This window comes from Schizosaccharomyces osmophilus, chromosome 3 (assembly GCF_027921745.1).
Source record: "Schizosaccharomyces osmophilus chromosome 3, complete sequence".
NCBI lineage: Eukaryota > Fungi > Ascomycota > Schizosaccharomycetes > Schizosaccharomycetales > Schizosaccharomycetaceae > Schizosaccharomyces > Schizosaccharomyces osmophilus.
In genome coordinates this window covers 2,125,359-2,144,531 of record NC_079240.1, presented here as the reverse complement: position 1 = coordinate 2,144,531, position 19,173 = coordinate 2,125,359, and the positions used below count along the sequence as shown (strand labels likewise).

The 19,173-nt window shown below is 39.1% G+C and overlaps 13 protein-coding genes and 2 non-coding genes across 15 annotated transcripts; 8 read left to right on the top strand and 7 right to left on the bottom strand.

Annotated features, from left to right (window-relative positions):
• Window positions 1–23: 23 nt before the first annotated feature.
• noc3 (Noc2p-Noc3p complex subunit Noc3) lies at window positions 24–2,332 on the top strand (the record flags this gene model as incomplete). The annotated part of the gene is made up of 2 exons (XM_056183779.1): window positions 24–137; window positions 185–2,332. 2 exons carry the CDS (start codon window positions 24–26, stop codon window positions 2,330–2,332), a joined length of 2,262 nt encoding a protein of 753 aa, XP_056038895.1.
• Window positions 2,333–2,448: 116 nt separating this feature from the next.
• SOMG_05003 (ClC chloride channel) lies at window positions 2,449–4,627 on the bottom strand (the record flags this gene model as incomplete). Its single annotated transcript, XM_056183778.1, has 3 exons — window positions 2,449–2,526; window positions 2,584–4,436; window positions 4,498–4,627. The coding sequence occupies 3 exons, from the start codon at window positions 4,625–4,627 to the stop codon at window positions 2,449–2,451; spliced, it is 2,061 nt and encodes a 686-aa protein (XP_056039447.1).
• Window positions 4,628–5,146: 519 nt separating this feature from the next.
• On the bottom strand, window positions 5,147–5,643 carry aps2 (AP-2 adaptor complex sigma subunit Aps2; the record flags this gene model as incomplete). The annotated part of the gene is made up of 2 exons (XM_056183777.1): window positions 5,147–5,506; window positions 5,572–5,643. 2 exons carry the CDS (start codon window positions 5,641–5,643, stop codon window positions 5,147–5,149), a joined length of 432 nt encoding a protein of 143 aa, XP_056039443.1.
• Window positions 5,644–6,238: 595 nt separating this feature from the next.
• SOMG_20289 lies at window positions 6,239–6,311 on the bottom strand. Its single transcript has one exon. It is a non-coding gene; the product is annotated as a tRNA-Arg (tRNA).
• A 615-nt stretch (window positions 6,312–6,926) lies between these two features.
• On the top strand, window positions 6,927–7,546 carry gpi15 (pig-H; the record flags this gene model as incomplete). The annotated part of the gene is made up of 2 exons (XM_056183776.1): window positions 6,927–7,134; window positions 7,272–7,546. 2 exons carry the CDS (start codon window positions 6,927–6,929, stop codon window positions 7,544–7,546), a joined length of 483 nt encoding a protein of 160 aa, XP_056039321.1.
• An 18-nt stretch (window positions 7,547–7,564) lies between these two features.
• On the top strand, window positions 7,565–7,867 carry SOMG_05000 (uncharacterized protein; the record flags this gene model as incomplete). The annotated part of the gene is made up of 1 exon (XM_056183775.1): window positions 7,565–7,867. The coding sequence occupies one exon, from the start codon at window positions 7,565–7,567 to the stop codon at window positions 7,865–7,867; it is 303 nt and encodes a 100-aa protein (XP_056038963.1).
• A 109-nt stretch (window positions 7,868–7,976) lies between these two features.
• Window positions 7,977–8,904, top strand: rps001 (40S ribosomal protein S0A (p40); the record flags this gene model as incomplete). The annotated part of the gene is made up of 2 exons (XM_056183774.1): window positions 7,977–8,015; window positions 8,077–8,904. 2 exons carry the CDS (start codon window positions 7,977–7,979, stop codon window positions 8,902–8,904), a joined length of 867 nt encoding a protein of 288 aa, XP_056039144.1.
• A 452-nt stretch (window positions 8,905–9,356) lies between these two features.
• rpl2701 (60S ribosomal protein L27) lies at window positions 9,357–9,818 on the bottom strand (the record flags this gene model as incomplete). Its single annotated transcript, XM_056183773.1, has 2 exons — window positions 9,357–9,740; window positions 9,792–9,818. The coding sequence occupies 2 exons, from the start codon at window positions 9,816–9,818 to the stop codon at window positions 9,357–9,359; spliced, it is 411 nt and encodes a 136-aa protein (XP_056038877.1).
• A 439-nt stretch (window positions 9,819–10,257) lies between these two features.
• Window positions 10,258–10,594, top strand: SOMG_04997 (Schizosaccharomyces specific protein; the record flags this gene model as incomplete). Its single annotated transcript, XM_056183772.1, has 2 exons — window positions 10,258–10,260; window positions 10,310–10,594. The coding sequence occupies 2 exons, from the start codon at window positions 10,258–10,260 to the stop codon at window positions 10,592–10,594; spliced, it is 288 nt and encodes a 95-aa protein (XP_056038875.1).
• A 459-nt stretch (window positions 10,595–11,053) lies between these two features.
• SOMG_20288 lies at window positions 11,054–11,162 on the bottom strand. Its single transcript has 2 exons — window positions 11,125–11,162; window positions 11,054–11,097 (listed from the first exon to the last, which is right to left on the bottom strand). It is a non-coding gene; the product is annotated as a tRNA-Leu (tRNA).
• A 425-nt stretch (window positions 11,163–11,587) lies between these two features.
• On the top strand, window positions 11,588–13,228 carry orc2 (origin recognition complex subunit Orc2; the record flags this gene model as incomplete). Its single annotated transcript, XM_056183771.1, has 1 exon — window positions 11,588–13,228. The coding sequence occupies one exon, from the start codon at window positions 11,588–11,590 to the stop codon at window positions 13,226–13,228; it is 1,641 nt and encodes a 546-aa protein (XP_056039619.1).
• A 300-nt stretch (window positions 13,229–13,528) lies between these two features.
• On the bottom strand, window positions 13,529–14,797 carry css1 (inositol phosphosphingolipid phospholipase C, Css1; the record flags this gene model as incomplete). Its single annotated transcript, XM_056183770.1, has 1 exon — window positions 13,529–14,797. One exon carries the CDS (start codon window positions 14,795–14,797, stop codon window positions 13,529–13,531), a length of 1,269 nt encoding a protein of 422 aa, XP_056039639.1.
• A 1,263-nt stretch (window positions 14,798–16,060) lies between these two features.
• rec14 (Ski complex subunit Rec14) lies at window positions 16,061–17,019 on the top strand (the record flags this gene model as incomplete). Its single annotated transcript, XM_056183769.1, has 2 exons — window positions 16,061–16,349; window positions 16,400–17,019. The coding sequence occupies 2 exons, from the start codon at window positions 16,061–16,063 to the stop codon at window positions 17,017–17,019; spliced, it is 909 nt and encodes a 302-aa protein (XP_056039666.1).
• Window positions 17,020–17,619: 600 nt separating this feature from the next.
• On the top strand, window positions 17,620–17,895 carry gem7 (SMN complex subunit Gem7; the record flags this gene model as incomplete). The annotated part of the gene is made up of 1 exon (XM_056183768.1): window positions 17,620–17,895. The coding sequence occupies one exon, from the start codon at window positions 17,620–17,622 to the stop codon at window positions 17,893–17,895; it is 276 nt and encodes a 91-aa protein (XP_056039222.1).
• A 347-nt stretch (window positions 17,896–18,242) lies between these two features.
• Window positions 18,243–18,824, bottom strand: gpx1 (H2O2 scavenger glutathione peroxidase Gpx1; the record flags this gene model as incomplete). The annotated part of the gene is made up of 2 exons (XM_056183767.1): window positions 18,243–18,490; window positions 18,593–18,824. 2 exons carry the CDS (start codon window positions 18,822–18,824, stop codon window positions 18,243–18,245), a joined length of 480 nt encoding a protein of 159 aa, XP_056039526.1.
• Window positions 18,825–19,173: the final 349 nt, after the last annotated feature.

Genomic DNA, 19,173 nt, shown 5'->3' with positions numbered 1-19,173 from the left:
TGTCTTTCTCTCAGCACGAAGAAATGGCGCCAAAAAAAGGCTCCGGATCAACCAAGCCGAAAGTGGCTTCCTCTAAAATTAAAAACATAAAGGAGAGCTCTAAGCAGAAAAAGAATGCGTCAGAAAAGAAGCAATTGGTATGGTGAACAAAAGTAAAAAGACAATTTTGCTAACTTAACATTAGAGAAGAAATAATAAGCAGGATGATAAAGGAAATGGGACCAAAGGGAAGAAGGGAGTACCAGTTCCTGAAACTCCTGAACGAGAATTGACTGAGGAGGATTTTGCAATGTTGGATGAAAATTCAACGTCACTGCAGTTTCTCGCAAAAGTCAAACCAGATGAATTAACAAAGAAAGTAGAAAAAGGACCTCGTCCAGAAATTTATGACCAGAGGCCTTCCAAAGAAGATGACATTAGCAGCGATGAGGGGTTCGATTCCTATGATTCTGATGAAGGCATTGATTATTCAAATGATTCCGATCAAGAACAGGATTATGAGCTTCGTCCAAGATCCATTAGTTCATGGAATACGGCTGACTCAAATCGTTTGCCCATTAAGACAAAAGAAGGACATTTACACGCTGTGAAGGAAGATGCCACTGAAGCCAAAGAACAGGATGACCAAGAAGAAATAGAAAGTGAAGATTCTTCTGAGGAAAAGGAAGAAGAAAGAGCGAGCGAGGATGACACTTCGAATGTTCCTTCGGTTGAAGAACCTCAAATTCCACCAAGACAGCAAATACAATTGGACAAAGAAGAATTGGCTTCCTTTGCTCAGAAGCTTTTGGAAGAACCGGAAGAATCTCTACACGTGTTCAAAAGTATCTTCGGAAAATTTCAGTCGCCATTGATTACCACGAAAAAGTTGAGTCTTTTGACTGCTCTTGCGGTTTTCCAGGATTTGATTCCTGGTTACCGTATTCGTCCTTTGTCGGATGAAGAAGAAAGCACAAAACTATCCAAAGAAGTCGCACAACGCTGGTCGTATGAACAAACATTTCTGAAACATTATATGCGGTTCATTGAGATTTTAGAGTTCATCTTCAAATCGTACCCTTCGCTAGAAAACGATGTACAAAAGTCGCTTTATGAAGTTGCAGTGCGTTGCGTGTCTCGATTAATTGAGCATGTACCACACTTTAATTACCATGATAAATTGTTAACTTTGGCAGTACAGCAACTAAGTCACAAGTCCAAGAGAAACAATTTTGATATGTTAATGAAAAGTTTAGGTACTATCTTGAAGGAGGATAACCTTGGACGTGTGTCGTTGGATTGTGTGAAATTATTGTCAAAGATGTTTAAGCATCGTAATTATGATGTTCTTCCAGATGTATACGACTTGTTTTTAAATATCCAAATCCTTTCCGATATGGAACTAAAGGATAGCTCTAATGAGCCAACTAAATTGAAAAAGAGAAAACAGGATCGTCCTCATCTTACGAAAAAAGCGAGGAAAACGCTAAAGGAAACTAAGGAAATTGAGAAAGAAATGAAGGAAGCTGACGCCGTTATATCCGCTGAAGATCGCGAAAGGTTTCAGGCTGAAGTCTTGAAAATGGTTTTCCTTACGTATTTCAAGACATTGCAGGCAAGAAGCAAGTTACTAGGCAATGCTTTGGAAGGGTTGGCTAGATTATCTCGGCTTATTAATGTTGAATTTTTTGGTGATCTATTGCAGGTCTTGCGTGAACTTGTCTTGGATGATAATATGCTATTGGCAGAAGGCAAGCCTGCAGTGCAGACAACAAGAGAAGCTCTTTTGACTGTTAGTACGGCTTTTGAAATTACATCTGCACCTGGAGTTAACAAGTTAAATTTGGATTTGGATTTAAGCATTTTTATTCAGCGACTTTACAGACTAATTCTTCCATTTTCATTGAATCCGGATGCCGATTTGACTTACAAGGTAAATCGGCTTCGGGATCCAGATGCACCTACAAAGAAAACCGTTGTTAACGCTTCTACCCAAATGGAAATGATACTTAAATGCTATCAATCCTTCTTTTTCAAGAGTAAGAGTGTAAGTCCGGCTCGCCTTGCAGCATTTTCAAAGAGGTTAGCTATTTCTAGTTTGCAGCTCCCAGAACACTCGACCATGGCAGCAATTGCACTATTAACTCGACTGGTGTCGCGGTACACAAAGTTGCATAGGATGTTTACCTCAGAAGAGCAAATTGGTGATGGCATTTATCAACCGTTCGTTGAAGACCCGGAGCTATGCAAATCGTCGACTGCCATGCTTTATGAAACGTTTCTCTTGAAAAATCATTATTCTCCTACTATCTCTCGATCTGCAAATGGTCTTTTCAAAGTGTCCACTGAGTGAAGTAGAAAAATTTTGGGGATCTAGGTTGGTTTTTAATTTTGTACAAATTTGGATTTTTTGGTAACAGGGAATAACATAATTTTTAAATATAGAAGAGATTGTGAGGCGTGTATCATCTAAGCATCTGTATTGATTTGAACTTGAGAAGGTATGTTTGCATGATTTCTCAAAGCTATCGCTTGTTCCAAGATATCCTTTATACCATGTTAGTTTATTCAGACATATTTTAATAAATAAAATCAAAAGCTTACCAGTTTTGTAATTATCGCATGCAATTTTCCACGACGTAATAAAACAACAACTGTTATTCCCATTTCTCGAAACATTTTCAGTACGAGTACTGGAGGTGTATTATAACTCAAGGTAAAAGTAGCTGGGTATAAATAATTAGAGAGAGAAAAAGTCAAATCAACTGAGGATAAGCTTTGTTCTTCAGGATGCAGGTTGGAACTGACTTGTGTGAATAAATCTTGATCCATAGCTGAAGTATCCAGCAGCTTTCCTAATTTTTCTCTAGAAATAAGGCCGACAAAATATTCTGTTCGGTCTTTCACGACAGCTATATAAGGGTGAGCACTTTGTTTTATTGCGCATTCCATTTGATTTATAGTACATCTGTGTAACGGCAATTTGTGGATTTTTTCGTTGGGGGTCATCGGAAGATCGAAATTAAAGGAAGAAATAGTATCAGCATCTGAGATGGGAAAATAAGGAACCTTCTTAAGGTGTAACCAGGAATCATAAATGGAAAAGGGATTAATGAAATTTGAGATCCACCTGCTGAGCAGGGTCGCAAGCATTAGGGGTAGTACTACAGTAAAAGCACCTGTCAACTCATAAATAATAACCACTAGTGAAATGGTAAGTCTAGTTGTTGCGCTTAAAAATGCCGTAGCGCCGACGATGGCATATACAGTTGATCCTGCCAAGGAAGGAAAATTGCTTCTTAAAATGGTGCCGATGCATCGACCTAAACAAGCACCAATTGCTAAAGAAGGTGTAAGAATGCCACCTGGTATCTGCATTCCATACGTAAGGCCTGTAAAAAGTAATCCCACTATTGCAGAAGCAAAAAGAACTAAGGAGGTAATCCATGGTTGAACTTCACACAGAATAGAGGCAGAAGAAGGAGAGCATGAGTTTGAAACTTGAAAAAACAATTCCGTCGGGTTGTATAAAATACCGTAGTCAAGCAAGGCTGGAACAGAAATGAAGCAAGTCATAAAACTCAGAAATCCAACCGAACATATACTATACCCTTTAGAGGAAGAACTGTACTTTTCTAGAGTTTTCATATATAAGCGAACCAAGACTGATCCAAGGAATCCACAAAGAATGCTTATAAAAATGAAAGGAAGTAAATCCAGATAGGTCCAATACCTTTCCAATGAGACGTATGAAAGAAACCCAGCACCAGGTTGCCAAGATCTAAGTAGTTGCAATGTAACGACAGAAAAGGCGGAGCACAAGAATTCATACCATATAGACCCAGTCAACGAAGATGGAAACGAGCTAGTGGTAACTTGTTCCAAAGCAAACAAAACCCCGCCGACAGGAGCGTTAAAGGAAGCAGCTATACCAGACGATATCGCAGCAATCAAAATTTGACGAGAGTAGAGATTGGAATTGCTAATTTCTGAAAAAACAGAGGCCACGAGCATGGCTATATTACTGGCTACATGAACAAAAGGGCCTTCTTTTCCAACCCATAAACCAGAGGCCACACAAAGACATATTGACAACGTTTTTGATATAAGGGTTTTTAAAGAGAAAAATGACTTTGCATCAGGTAGTGTATAACCGCTTAAGGTCGCTTTAATCTCTGGGATTCCACTTGCGGATACCGTAGGAAAAAAGAATACTTTTAACAAAGATGCCAGCAAAGCAAATCCTATGGAAAAAGAAGAATAAATAAATACGGCTGTAAGGTACAGATGTTCGTATCTCCAGTAATGAAAGCTATGGCATTCATATTCGTCAGTCAAGACTGCACAGCAAGCAGTTTTGTCTAGTAGAAAATTTGTTTTGCAGTATCCTTCACGAAAACTGCTAAGTAAAAATGTTAGGCCGTTCAGTAAAGCTGTCGATAGGCCTATTAAAATACCTGAAAGTGTTATTACAAAATTGAGACCCAAAAAAATTTAAACTATCCATCCAAAACGTACCCGAAAGAATGGAAATAAACAAGTATTTTGTTCTTGTATTCAAGAAGCTAAACCTGTCATTGTCGAAAGAACCTTGTTGTTGCTTTTTATATCGCTCATAAACCCAGTCAATTAAAAGCTCATCGTTCATGATGAAGAATATATTCTTCAATATATAAATAAAGATGATTTAGTAAGGTTGAGCGATTTGCCTTGAGCGCCTGGGTAAGAAATGTAAACAAAAGACGATGAAGAAGCCCAAAGGTCTAATAACTCCCTCACGTATGGGGCCGCAAAAGCAAAAAATATTAATTGCTTCTCTGTAGAAATTGAGAAAAAAAAGTAAAGGAAAACGAATGTCAAACAAAATGAATACTTTTGTTCATACCGTATAGGTGGAAAAGCGTATATAAGGTCTGTTAACTTTGGACTTTGGGATGTCTAGTACAGGGAAAAGAATGATAACGTTAATTATTGAAGAGAAGGCTATATAAAGTACACATAAACATTTTAGGTATTAAAGATAGAAGTTAGAGAAAAGGCATTAGGAAAAGAACCAGAAAAGGATTTGACATCCATCGTCGTATCATACAGATGAGAGGAACAGAGAAGAAAGGGACTTTTTATTGTTTTAGAAAGCTTTTATGAAGACAATTGTTCCATAAGAAGACTAGTCAAGCTTGTCGAGAGCTTCAATTCGTTCAAGCAAAGCAGTTTTGTTGGACTCACCAATTTCACCTCCTAATATGATTTCATCTAATATAGCACTAACTTTATAAAAGTTAAAAATAAGATCAAGTTCGCAAACGTTTCCAAAAAAGGAATCTAAAATCTCGACAAAGAAATGGATCATTTCTAAGGCTGCTAGATCATTGTCCGCAGTATCCACGCAAAAGCAAAAGTAGAGCCCAGCATATCGACGATAGACCAGCTTGCTGTTTCTCCATTCCAAAAAGTTGGCCTGGTATTTTTGCGTTCTTTCGGAAATAAGGCGATGAATCTGGTTTTTTACTTGTGTTTTTTCAGCGTCCTACAAAGAAGGGTTAGAAACAGAATTCTACAGCTTGGGAAATTTTGATTCCCCATTTAGCATACATCAAAAGGGACATAGTATTTAGAAAGTCGGTTTTTTCCATGGCGATTTTGAACAAGGACGAATTGAATCATAGTTGATATCTAGTAGCAACCTTTTGTAACCGTAAAGAACCCTGATGAAAGAATGATAAAATAAAATAGCACAACCAGTTTTGTTTAAACAGCCGAATTGATGAAAATGAACTTGGGATGCAAAGACATGAACAGATTGGGCTCCAGTGCGTTCAACGCAACAGGAAGAATGTGTTGAAAGACAAGCTGCTTTCAAGAAAAACAACTCTTGGACTTGAAAAAAAAAAAAAAAAAAAAAAAAAAAAGCTACGAAATTGCCAATAAACGGTGAGTCCTTTATAGGTACAATAAACGCGATACCCGATAGAAACAGGAATGCGTATCCTTTAAAAATGCGTTCGTTTTCTCAAAAAAATTGGAAAACGGGAACCTGCTTCACAAAGCGCGAGGATGTTCAATACACGACTTTGTTACAGTAGAGGAGTCTACGATAAAGACTCAGCCTTGGAAATGGGATATGAAAAGAACAATCCCTCCCAATCGGTTTAAAGATGAAACTAGTAATAAGTAAACAAAAACAAAAAAAAACAAGTTTCTCGATTAAAATCTTTCAAGTGGTTCGTTGGAAAGACATCAAATATGGTGGTATAAAAATTGATCCCGCCAGGAGTCGAACCTGGAATCTCCTGATCCGTAGTCAGGCGCCTTGACCATTGGGCCACGAGACCTTTTGACGAACTCGAAGGTCATAATAAATTTAGCATGAATGCATTTGAAGGCCTTTCACTTCTCTCTTTTCTTGTTAACACTTGGGTTTGAATACTATTCAGCTTTCGTGCTGGTAGCGCATAGAAAATAGTCTATGAGCCTGCTGAATACTGCGGGTCCTTTTACAATGGTTTTCCTCAATTGTCCATCAAAGAATAATGCAATGGCATCTGGGTTCCTTTCCTTACATTGTGCCTGTAGATGAACTATAGGCTTTAAGGCGGATTGTTGTGTCAGGTATTTCGTGAAAACGTGTTTCAATTGTTCCTTTTTTTTCTTCCCTACGCGTTTACCTTAATATAAACAGCGACTGTGAAACTATTCTTTTTTGTTTACGCGTGGAACCGCACTTACAAACTAGAAAATTTAATTCTCTTGCATTGCTTTGCATTCGTCTTTTTTTTTTGTTTATTTGTTTACTTTTGCTTGTTTACATATAATACGGAAAAGCCGCGGATGCTTCCGATACCTTTCCTACAAACATCACTCTCCTTGGTCATGACTCCATACTGGATTTCACAACAAACAAACAAAAAGCTTATTTGCTTGGCTGCTGCAGCCATCTGATTCATACCATGCTTACCGTGAAAAGGTATCCTGGAGCCACTGAATTTATCGTTCACACAAGCAAAGGATATGGCACGCAAATGTTTGCAGTATGCTTTCTCTCATTCAGTGTTGGCGTTGCGCTACTGGCTTTTGAACCGTCACCGAGTTTGTTGCTATGGATCTCTGGTGGTATCTTTATTTCGTCCCTTTTCCGAATCATAAGCGGTGTAAATCGTAAGTATTGCAGTTTGTATGACCCGAATTGGGTGAATTCATCCATTCCCAAACCAATGGGATGTTTCGTAAAAGCAACGGGTTTTGCGAGATTTGCTTCTTACTATGCAAGAAAGAAAGAAAACTAACCTTGATAGATGAATCCTTACTTGTTGTGCGCGATCTGGGCGTCCAAACCAATTGTCATTCCATCGTTCCCTGGAAGTCTTCGTCCAAACTAGTTCCTTTAGATTCCATTCGAGAAATATTTATTCATGAAGCTTTTCGAAAATTCGATGTCTGTTACTACATGGGAATTGCCATTGAACATGAACCTCAAATCCATGTTATGTTTCCTAGCTTGCTGCCTCGCAGAGACGTTTTGCAGAAGATATACTCTGAAACGTTGCATTTACTCAAACAGGAAACTTAGTTGTGCGCATATTTTGGAATGCATCTTTGTCCCTCCTTTTTCCTGGCTGCCATACTTCATTGCTACCAGCATTTGTACGAAAAAAAACTTGTCTCTTACTTGTATCGGTTGTCCTTTATATACACGCTCTTTTTTGTTTCTTTTGGTTTGTTGTTTACTGCTGGTCTTCGTCCTCCAGAGCTCTCTGCTCTTCCACATCTCGTTCTCCCTTTTCTTCCTCACAGACAGACCCACCTCCCTCCTTCCTTCCTTCCTTCCTTTCGTCTCCCTCCTCTGCCAAAGGACCGTTTAAGAACCTTTACCTTAGCGTGCGCTATATAAATTACCGAGACTTGCCAAAATCTGTAACGGGCGGAAAGGCAGTCACAATTTTTGTGTGCAATTTCTTTTGAAATTGTGTGTTGGATATACCATTTCTCCATCTTTAGCAATGGCACAGTCCGGACGCCCTTCTACACTGAATGCTAGTGTAAGTAAAATAAGCAAAGTTCATGTTGTTTCGTGTCAATGATATTAATCTAATGTAATAGGATGAGGACATCAAGCAGCTCCTTGCTGCTAGCAGCCATATTGGCTCCAAGAACTTAGAGGTCCGTATGGATCCCTATGTCTGGAAGCGCCGTAACGATGGTGTCCACATCATCAATGTTAGTAAGACTTGGGAAAAGTTGGTTTTGGCCGCTCGTATCATCGCTACAGTTGAAAACCCTGCTGATGTTTGCGTCGTATCTACCCGTGCTTATGGTCACCGTGCTGTTCTCAAGTTCGCTGCCCATACCGGAGCTACTGCCATTGCTGGCCGTTTCACCCCTGGTAACTTCACCAACTACATTACTCGTACATACCGCGAACCCCGTTTGATCATTGTCACTGATCCTCGTGCTGATGCCCAAGCCATCAGAGAGGCTTCTTTCGTCAACATTCCCGTCATTGCCCTTACCGACACTGACTCTTGCTTGAATCACATTGATGTTGCTATCCCTACCAACAACAAGGGTCGTAAGTCCATTGGTTTGGCTTGGTACTTGTTGGCTCGTGAAGTCCTTCGTCTTCGTGGTACCCTTTCTCGTAACACCCCTTGGGAAGTGATGCCCGATCTTTACTTCTACCGTGATCCCGAAGAGGTTGAGCGTGAGGAGGAGGCCAAGAAGGCTGCTGCCATTGCTTCTGAGGAAGCCCAAGTTGAAGAAGCCGCTGCTGCTGCCGAATTTGATGTTAACGACAGTGCTGCTGGTGCTGTTGACCCCACTGTTCTTGCTGCTGCCACTGCTGGCCAAGTCGGTGAGAACACCTGGGAAGGAACTGGTGAGTGGAACACCACCGGTGCTGCTGCTCAAACTTCCGATTGGGCTCAATAAAATATTTCTTTTTAATTTTGTAAGTAAAATAAAATGGTATCCATGGTTGGTGATCCAGAGTTGTCGTAAAGTAGCCTTGCAACGGCGTATTTTCTACAGACTAAGAATGTAGTAATGAAACGTGGATATATGCATTTGTCGTTTGAGCGTGAATCATAACATAAAGAGTTTTATAACCTCACTCGATATTACAGAATAAAATACTTATGGTTTTCTGCTTCTAATCGCAGATACCAGGTTCGTACTTTTTATTAATGAATCCAAACCCCGTTTCCGTCATGACTCTTGACTCCATACAGAAAGAAAAACGCGGTTTTGAAAAAAAGGACGTTTGAAAATGAATAAAAATCAAGCACATTAATTTACATCTACTGCATCGGTAATTAACTACCTAGTTTCGCAAAATTTACTTTTAGGATTTAAGATTCATATTTTTCCACACTACCTCAAAATTAGAATCTCAAAGGAGTAAAGAACCAAGCAGACTTGCCGGTTTGGTACTTTTCTTCGAAAGTCTTCTTGACGACCTTCTTAGCGGCAGAGCGTTGGGAAGGCTCCTTGAAAGTCTCAGCATTGACAAGGTTCTTGAGGTTGTCAAGCTCGAGAGCATAACGAGTGGGCATCAAGTGGTTGTAGTTAACAACTCTGACAAAAGGTTTCACACGAGAACGCTTAGCAATGCGCTTGGCACCCATAGACTTGGTGACCTTCAAAGGGTAGCGCTCAACACCAGCAACAACAGCATGTCCGAAGGGGTGGGCCTTGGTGCCTTGGTCGATGTTTTGAAGAATAACAATCTTCTTACCGGCAAAGCGACCTCTGGTGATAAGAGCAACCTAAAATGCATTGTTAATACGCTTTTCAAGAATGCATCACAGTTTCATTACCTTTCCTGGCTTGAGAATCTTAGCCATTGTTTTGTCGTGAGTCAAACTTGCGCTTCCTCGAATTCCCAAGACACGAAACTTTGTGACTGTTTTCTTTTCGTTTACTGAGGTGCCACCAAGTTCCGTAATTGACGGAGCGGAATACGAATAGAGTGCAACATAGAATTTGAAACGATATCTTATACATCACTATTCAGTAAACAATGCAATGGAAGTGAAATTTCCATCAGAAAAATGAGTCTTGTGATTTAATCTGGTTTTCCTTGTTTTCTTTTTTCCATTATCATTTTCTGCTTGTTTGATATTCAATCATTTTTTCCTGGGGTATTTGAATCTTTTCCAGTTCTACACCTCTGGTTCGTCCATCATCTTCACGCTCGGGTTATAGAAGTAAAGGATTGCTTCAATTCACAGTTAAGGACACGTTTAACCTAGGGATAAATAAAACAAAGAAAAAAAGCAGAAAATGGTACCGTGAATTGTCTTGGCGTTGTGAGCTAATGAGTTTGTGGTCATAGGTACTTGTCAAGTTTAAGCGCGAAAAAACATCGATTTTTGTAGAAATCACAAGTAATGAGACACTGAAGAATGCCGTGGACAAGTTGCGAGATATCTTGAAAGTGAATGATGACCAGGCAATGAAAATTGGAGCTTTGCAGAATGGAGACTATGTCGCTGTTGATCCAAGCACTTGGTCCAATTCCGTTCTTTCTGAGAATACAGACTATGCATTCGCGAACGAGGGCGACGATTTCCTAGTACACCAACCATCGGATGAAGATGTCATGGAGTCTGAGGGCTAACGACTGAAACGAAGAAACCGACAGACCATTGTCTATAAATCATGCCATACCCGTCTTTCTTGCAAAAGGAAGTTCTCTATGTGCAAATGTACACTTCTTTCGACAACACCACATCAAGTGATACCTAGCAATATGAATAGGGTGAAAGCTGATGCAAACGATACGGCTACCGCGTTGTACCGATTCTTTCACACAAGGTAGAGAGATGGTTACTTTCCATCTTTCCATTCCATCCTACAAGTAGTGGTTCCTTCATATTTGGTTCTGCACCTCTACGGTTCATAAATTTCCAGTCACTAGAAATGATTTCTTTTTACGATTGTTTCCCATATCACCAAGAATCACACATTGCAAATTCACAAACAGGGCAATCTACTTGAGATGCTCTATCATTTTCTATTTATATTTCTATAAATTTCTGGTCTTTGCCATTAGCAATAAAAATTATTCAAAAAGTTTTGACCGGTGAGGGATTCGAACCCTCGCATCATTCGATATAGCAAGACTTGATTGAACAGTCCAAGTTTTCACTTGAGTGCTACGCCATAGACCGCTCGGCCAACCGGCCAGTTGTTAATAAACTATTTTATAAAAGATATTTGAAGAAACCAATTTTACTGACTGGTAGTAATATCTATGGAGAATAAAAACACCGCAAATACCGGTGACTAGTGACCTTTTCATAATGAAACTGAAGTGAATAGACTAAAAAATAAAAGACATTTGTTTTGATGTTGTGTGGTTCGCAAAGGTCGTAGGCTCGTCTGGCTGCGTATAACTAGGAATTGACAAGACTGTGGAAATTACTCATGTCGCCTTCTTTGGCTACCACAATACAATCGGATAGAAAACATTTTCAGATTCCTGTAACAACAAGGAAGAGCTCTCAAACATCACTAATATGATTTTCTCATTCATGTAAACAAAGAAAGAACGTTGCGATTCTGTATCTGTGATACCGCAAGGTAGCATACACGTTATATGGGTTTTGTCATGGTACTTATAAAGGAGCCTGAGGTACTTGAAAACAACAAAACACGTTTCTTTGGCAGCAATGAGTTATGGTTAGATGAAATGACCGAAAACATTCCGTCTACACCAAAAAAGAACTCTGCAGATGGCTTCTGGCAGGTTCCTTCAAACCCAGTGACTCCTAGGACACCTGGCCATCGCGTTTTACAACAAGCAAAAGGAGCGAATACCAAGGAGCGTTCAGCAAAACGGAGGCGAGGTCGCTTGGAACTTCGACAACATATGCTTGGAGAAGTTGATGAAAATGCAGCTTCTGATGCTCTATTAGAAACGCCTCGATTACGCTCGCGCGCTCCCCCTTCACCTTCTTTCAACGTATCTTCGCCTTCAAAGGAGAGATTTGTAGACCATAGATCGAATGAAGATGCTGATGGAACTGCCTTTGACTTGACTTCGTCTCCGTCAGCGAATCGAATTTCCTTGGCTTCCTTTCAACCAAACTCGTCTATCTCAGAAGGTGAAAACGATGAGAGCCGGAAGTTACAGGGTTTGGAAGCACTCGAAGAAGAAGAAAATGATAATGATTCTGTCTCTCTGAAGGAAGAAATCGATCATGGCCCCGGGTTTGATGAATACTTTGACAAGTTTTCGCAGAGGAAAACCTCTAGTAATACTTTATCCCAACTTCCTCTAGTTGACAATCAGTTATACTTGGAAATTATCCAGAAAACAGTTCTGGAAAACGATCGTTTCACTCAAACCTTGGTCCATTTTCAATCTCGAAACTTTCAACAATGGTTTTGCGAGGCTATGTTTGGGTACAATATATTGTTTTATGGGTTTGGATCAAAAGAACACTTTCTTTCTACTTTCGTTGAACAAAAACTTTTTGGGTTTCCGGTCTTTGTTATCAAGGGTTACTTTCCACATTTACAATTAAAATCCGTACTAGCTGCTTTTCTCGAGTTTTTAGAAGTCGTTCCCTCTAGTGCTTCTGTCCCTGATATGTTGCAACAGGCCCTTGCCGTGTTAGACTCTGATGACAGAGCGTTCGATAAAATTGTAATATTGGTCCACAATATTGACGGTGAGGACTTGGTGGATGAGCGATTTCAGTCAGCTTTAGCAAATATCGCAGCTTCTCCTAACGTTTATTTTTTCGCCTCTGTCGATCATGTGAACTTTCCTTTGCTATGGGATTCTTCACTTGAGTCGTTATTCAATTTTATTATGCACGATGCCACCACGTTTGCTCGTTATTTCAATGAAACTACATATGAAAATTCTCTTGGTATTGGACGTGCAAATGTTTCCAATACAGAGAAGGCTATCAAGCATGTTTTGTATTCTTTGCCTGCCAATTCCAGAGAAATATTCAAGCTTCTGCTTATCCACCAACTTGAACGCCTTGCTGATTTCGGTGATTCTACTGCTGTAAGGCCTAGCGAGCGGGTTGGAATTGAGTATAAAGTGTTATACCAAAAATGCAGCTCCGAGTTTTTGTGTAGTAATGAGCTTAACTTTCGTTCACAGCTCACAGAGTTTTTTGATCACCATATCATTGAAATGAAACGAGATTCCACAAATTTGGAAATTTTATGGATCCCTCATTCGGCTGATTTATTAGAAAGTTTGTTACAGGACATGATGGAAGATATTTGAAATACAAGAAACGTATAAATCAGCTGAAGTGAATAGCCCTCCCTTTATGATGAACACTCTTCATATATTTATTTTCATTCATTTACGGACAGGAAAACAATTTAATTAATATTATATAAGATTATTTAGAATAGAGTACTAATTGTTGAGGACAGAACATTATGCAAATATCAATAAAGAACATAATTTAAAACAGAAAAGAAAAAGAAAACTAGTAAATAATTTTGGAACAAGAAATCATCCATGACACTTAACGATTGAAGCTTAGCTTTATACCAAAGGCCACAATATCGTATCCTTCTAAGACGAAGAATGGTCTATATAGTACTCTTTGCACAATAATTTTTGCTCTTTTAGTTCGGCAGCAAATTCCAAAAGACCATTAAATTCCCATCTTCCGAATAACAGGCCGATGCAAAAACCATTTACCGCAGCTGCAACAGCGATAACCACTGTGAAAAAAAGAATGATCACCTTAAGCCATGCAGGATCACACCATACAATTGCAACATGCACACCGATAATAATAGGTATAGAAATTAAGAGCTCTGCTATACGGAGACGCATATGCAATCTTTCCCTTGCCATATATTGATACGTGATACCAAGGGTGTCATCAATAATTGTATGACGGACACGTGTTTCCGCGGGTACTACAGGTTGTTCAAGAATCTTCAAATCCATCTCAATGCCAAAATGATCTGAATAGCTGCAGTCCAATTGAGGAATTCGGTCAGTAAAGACAACTTTAGACTGAGTGGCAGTACTTGTACTAGGTGAATGAAAGACGTAATCCAAACGCTTAGCGACAAAGTCATCCATATCCTTTGAGGAAATAGTTTCACGCCAGCTATTGAGACGAGAATCACATGTAGCTCCAGCAATGTCTACCAACTCTTGATCTGACATGGCATAACGGTTAGGAGGATGCGTAGCTTGTTCTGGATGTACCGTCAGCCAAGCGTCTTGGACCAAACCATAGGAAGTAATGATTTCATGAGGTACACTTAAAGGTTGAATATTAAAGTCACCAGCAGCAACTACGATATGACCTCGTTGGACTGCCGCACGAAGCAGTTTGGAGATAAACCATGCCTGAGAAAGTCGATGACATAAATAAGTATCTGGACCTTTACCATAAGGAGCATGCAAGTGAGTGTTGAATAGCGAAATGGTTTTTCCAGAAGGATGCTGCAAACTGGCAGTTGCTACACCTTTGCCAACGTACCAGTCACCTCGCCAAAAGGCTTGCGGACGGCCGTTGAGAGGGTACTTGCACATAGCAGACTCAATGATGGGAAATCGGGAAAGCATCGCAAGTCCAGCTCCCATTGCAGCACTGTGGAAAAACCTCGAATAAACAAGGTTCCCACTTACTTGGCTGCGAATTTCATTGAAGTCATGGATGGACCATACTTCCTGTAAAAGCACGATGTCGTAATCAGAATCAGCGAGCTTCTTACCAATTTCCTTCAAGCGTTCTGTGCGATATTTCGACACAAATCGCAATCCCCAACAGTTGAAGGAAAAGACACGAAGGTCCATTTCTCCCCTTTTTTCTGGGTACATATTTCCAACTGCGTTACAGGGAAATTAATTTGATGAGGTGAATAGGTGTATAGAAACAGTCAATGAGACACAGTACTCAAATTGACCTTTTATTAAGTGACTCGTTTTCGGAGGGTTTCCTTGAAAAAGGTCTATAGAAATGTGTTAATAAACAAATTGAGTCTTTGACGAAAGAAAAAACAAATGTTGAATAAGATTAGTAGCCAAAATAGTTCTCTTAAATCGCATGTACGTATTTTCAGATACACCCATCGCTCCAAATTGAAATTTATAAAGATGCTAACGAAATAAGTGTAGCATTCGTTTTGTTTTGGAGGTTTTTAAAAATGCACATTTGAATCCGAGTAGCACAAGAACCAATTCTTGGGAATTTCTCTTTCCAACTTTGTAGATATAAAACTTACTCGGCCCTTGTGATTCTTGTAGAGAAGCAAATTCAAATCACTTAAAATTCAGTAAATTTGAGACAATTGATCAATTGAAAAGTGGTGTGTTAATGGATGGTTCTTCCCGCTCACGTATTGAATTATAGGGTCAGTATGATATTGTAATGGCTGAAGAATGTGTTTGTGCAGAAACACTTTGACAAGGAAGGGTTCAGGAAAGAAGATTTATATTATAAAAGAAACGATACTTTCATTCTCTTTTTGGCTTTCTTTATCCTTAGTTGTCGAAAAAGAGTTTCCATAGTCAGAAGAAGACTGAATAGCAATGACAAAAGTTGTCAACATTGTTCGATTTTTAATGTATAAGTATGATAGATATGATGATGAGAAAAAGAATTGTTCAGTAGAATAGATTTAGCATCGAATTGCTCAGACAATTGGGAGGAAAATGGAGCAGGTTTCAGCAGAAGGACTAATTTCCCAAGAAATACAATCTGAACGTCTACCTTAAAAAAAGGAGCAGACATCTTTTGCTAAGGGAAAAACAATCATGAGAATAGCCTACTGTCTTTTAGGTACAAAAGGGAATCACTTGTTGAACCATTGGAATATATGACTGGAAAAGGGTCTTTTCTTAGCCCATTTTTTACTATCGTTTCTATTCTTTTATTCTTTTTTCTTCAAAACTTGTTAAACTTGCAAATTTCGGTGATATTCCTTCTCATTTCCAATTCAGTATCACTTTCTATGAGCTTGCCCAGAGCTACACAACGTGCACGTATTTGATTCAACTCTTCCTATAATTGCAAGTCCGTGTAACAATAGACAATTTTTTATATTTAAAAGACATTATTACATTGAAACTGTTTTGCCGGTTATGAGAAGAGAGTATTTAGTTAGCCATATTCAAGAGAACGCTCACGAAGCTGATATTTATTCATTATGTGTCATTTCAGGACGATTGTGGTCTTGTTCTGGGGATTCAAAAATTAAGCAATGGAATGTGGATAGCGCAGAACATGAACTTGTTGAAGAAATAGATACTCCTCACAAAATTGGAATCCATAATATGGCTACCTCGTTGGATGAACGGCTAGTCGTTTCGTGTGGTTTCGGACAAGACGTGTACCTGTGGGACCCAAGCACGAATTCGTCTCGATCACTAGGTAAAGTCGTTACGTTCTTGTTTATTTGTATCTAACTTTGGTGTGTTTAGGTGATTCTGTAGAACATCCAGGAGAATGCTGGGCTGCTTGTATAAGTCCAGACGCACAAACTATTTCCTTTACTACTGTTGATGGACATGTTTGTGTATGGGACACACATAGCAATATCAAGGTGGCCGACTTGGACACCAAAGGAAAATTCGGTTTGTGTACAGCGTACTCGCCAAATGGGAGATTCATTGCGTCAGGACATCAAACAGGACAATTATTCTTAATTAGCACGGAAACAGGTCGATTATTCCATACTCTGTCAGGACACACGCTCCCATTGCGAAGTCTAGCATTTTCACCTGGTTCCTCCTTGCTAGCTGCAGCAGGAGACTCCAAAATGATTACAGTATACGATGTTGTTTCAGGAGACCAAGTAGGCCAACTTCGTGGTCACAGTGCCTGGATCTTTGCATTGGCGTTTAATCCTGTTGGAGACTTGCTTTTGTCAGCTGACATAGAAGGCCGTGTTAAGGTTTGGGATATGGATACAATGGAATGTATTAGTACAAAAAATGAAGTTGACGGCGGCATCTGGGCGGTAGCTTGGTACAACAATGGATTTGCAGTTGCTGGTGCCGACAGGAGCATTCTTTGGTACAGAGCCGCCGCTTCTGAATAAAATCTTCATGGAAGAAGAAGAATGGAGAAGGAGTATTTTTGTCTTTGATGCACGGAAAAAGTCTTTATGCTATGATATTGTAATAAACATACCCAGAGTTTCACATTCATGAATTTGTGGAGTGTGGATTGTACAGAAAGAAGAAAGTAAAACAATGAGATTGAGAATATAGATTGAAAAAAAAAAAAAAAAAAAGTTTTCAACCATAGATGCATCGTATCTGTAAACAACGACCTGGAACGAATACCAATATAGGCTTACTAAAGTAGAAGAAATATATCATTACATTAAAACTAAAAAGGTTACCACTATAAACATTGGCTTTTCTTGTCTATTTTTAAGGGTTGAACTTTCATTCAACATATTTATTTTTTTGTTTGTTTAGGGAATCCCATCGGTTGGAAGGCTCCCTACCTAGCCTATTCATACACTACCTCAAACATAAAAAGCACATTTCTGCAAACATACTTTGTATAGTTGATCAATTCAGTTTGACGTTTAACAAGTCAAGAGTTGATACTAATGAAAATTTGTCGTCACGAATTCGTAAAAATTTAGGATTGAGAAAAAAAAAAACAGTTTGATAAAATTGGTTTCAAAATGGTTGATGTCAGTGACAATAGTCTGGCATTCCAGCAAAGAATGAGGACACTTAGGTTTTATCGAAAAATGAGTTCGTCTACACCGGCCGTAGTTCTGTATCTGCATGATCAAAAAGAATTGCAAGCAGAATTTAGCGGCATAGACAGCTCAGAATCAAAAGTCGCAGTCTCCCATCTTCATACTGATTGGGGTATAGTAGACAAGGCAGTGGTTCGAGCTGGCGATATTGCAAACATTGAATATATACTTCAACAGGAAGAAGGAGAAATTTAAATAAAACACAAAGACGAGGTTTAGCATGAAAACAGAAAAGGAAGTTCTGAAATCTCCAGTGCACTACTTCACGACCATGGTTCATGTGTTTTGCATTTCAATTTCAGTGTTCAAGAGATTTAATAGAGAAGCCAACTTTTTCAAGTACAAAGTACAAAAAATTCATAAAAAACCAAAATGGATAAAATGAAATAAATACGAAAACTATCATTTTCTTTTCTTTCTATAAGATACACATCCGAAAAAAATAATATAAAGATTAAGCCAATCCTCGCGCTATTCAAAGAGGAAATAGGTCAGGAAAATCGTCAATAGGGAATATATATAAAAGAAGCAAAGGACACTGTCTAAAGGATACTTTCAACATCGTTTTCGATATGCTCAGGCTTGCTGATACTAGAGTAGCGTTCGATGACCTGACCTTGGCGGTTAACAAGGAATTTTTCAAAGTTCCACTTGATTCTTTCAAGACCAAGTTGCTTCTTTTCCCTCTTCAAATATTGAAAAACGGGGTCAACGTTGTCACCATTGACGTTAATCTTTGACAAAACGGGGAATGTAACACCATAGTTCTTTTGGCAAAAGTCAGCAACTTCTGTTATTATACTCGTTAGCTTGTGTATACTTTTTATCGAACATTTTGGCTACAGTTCAAAGATACAAACTCCAACTGCAACCAAACGAGTTCATTCCATACCTTCGTTGTTACCAGGTTCTTGGCCACCAAATTGGTTGCAAGGGAAACCAACGATCATCAAGCCACGCTCCTTGTATTTCTGGTACAATGTCTCCAAGCCCTGGAATTGGGGAGTAAAGCCACATTTGCTAGCAGTGTTGACAATCAAGACAACCTTTCCCTTCAATTCACTAAAAGGAAAGGGCTTACCAGTTCTATCAAGAGGTGCAAAATCGTAAAAGTGAGAGACCATTTCGGTTATTTCTAAGCTTCTTTCGTTCCTTTAGGTATGGTAGAAGTCAAGTTGGTATTTGCGGAAGCTAGTCTATTTGAAGGTTTTTTGTCGGTGACGTCACGCTTACTAAAAGTTGGAGATTGATTTGTTTATTATTACATTTGAAATTCGTTAGCCGAGTAATTCTGTTCATTGAGACGTCGAGTTGTCAATTACATTTTAAAAGACAAAGTTAGTTAGTTAGCTCCATTTTAAGATGTATCTTAACCGATCGCCTCCAGCGTCTGTGCAGACTGAGTGAGAGAACCAAGCATCGAGCTGGAAACCTGAATCGCAGGGTTCAGTCAATTTGGTCCAGGAAGCGTTT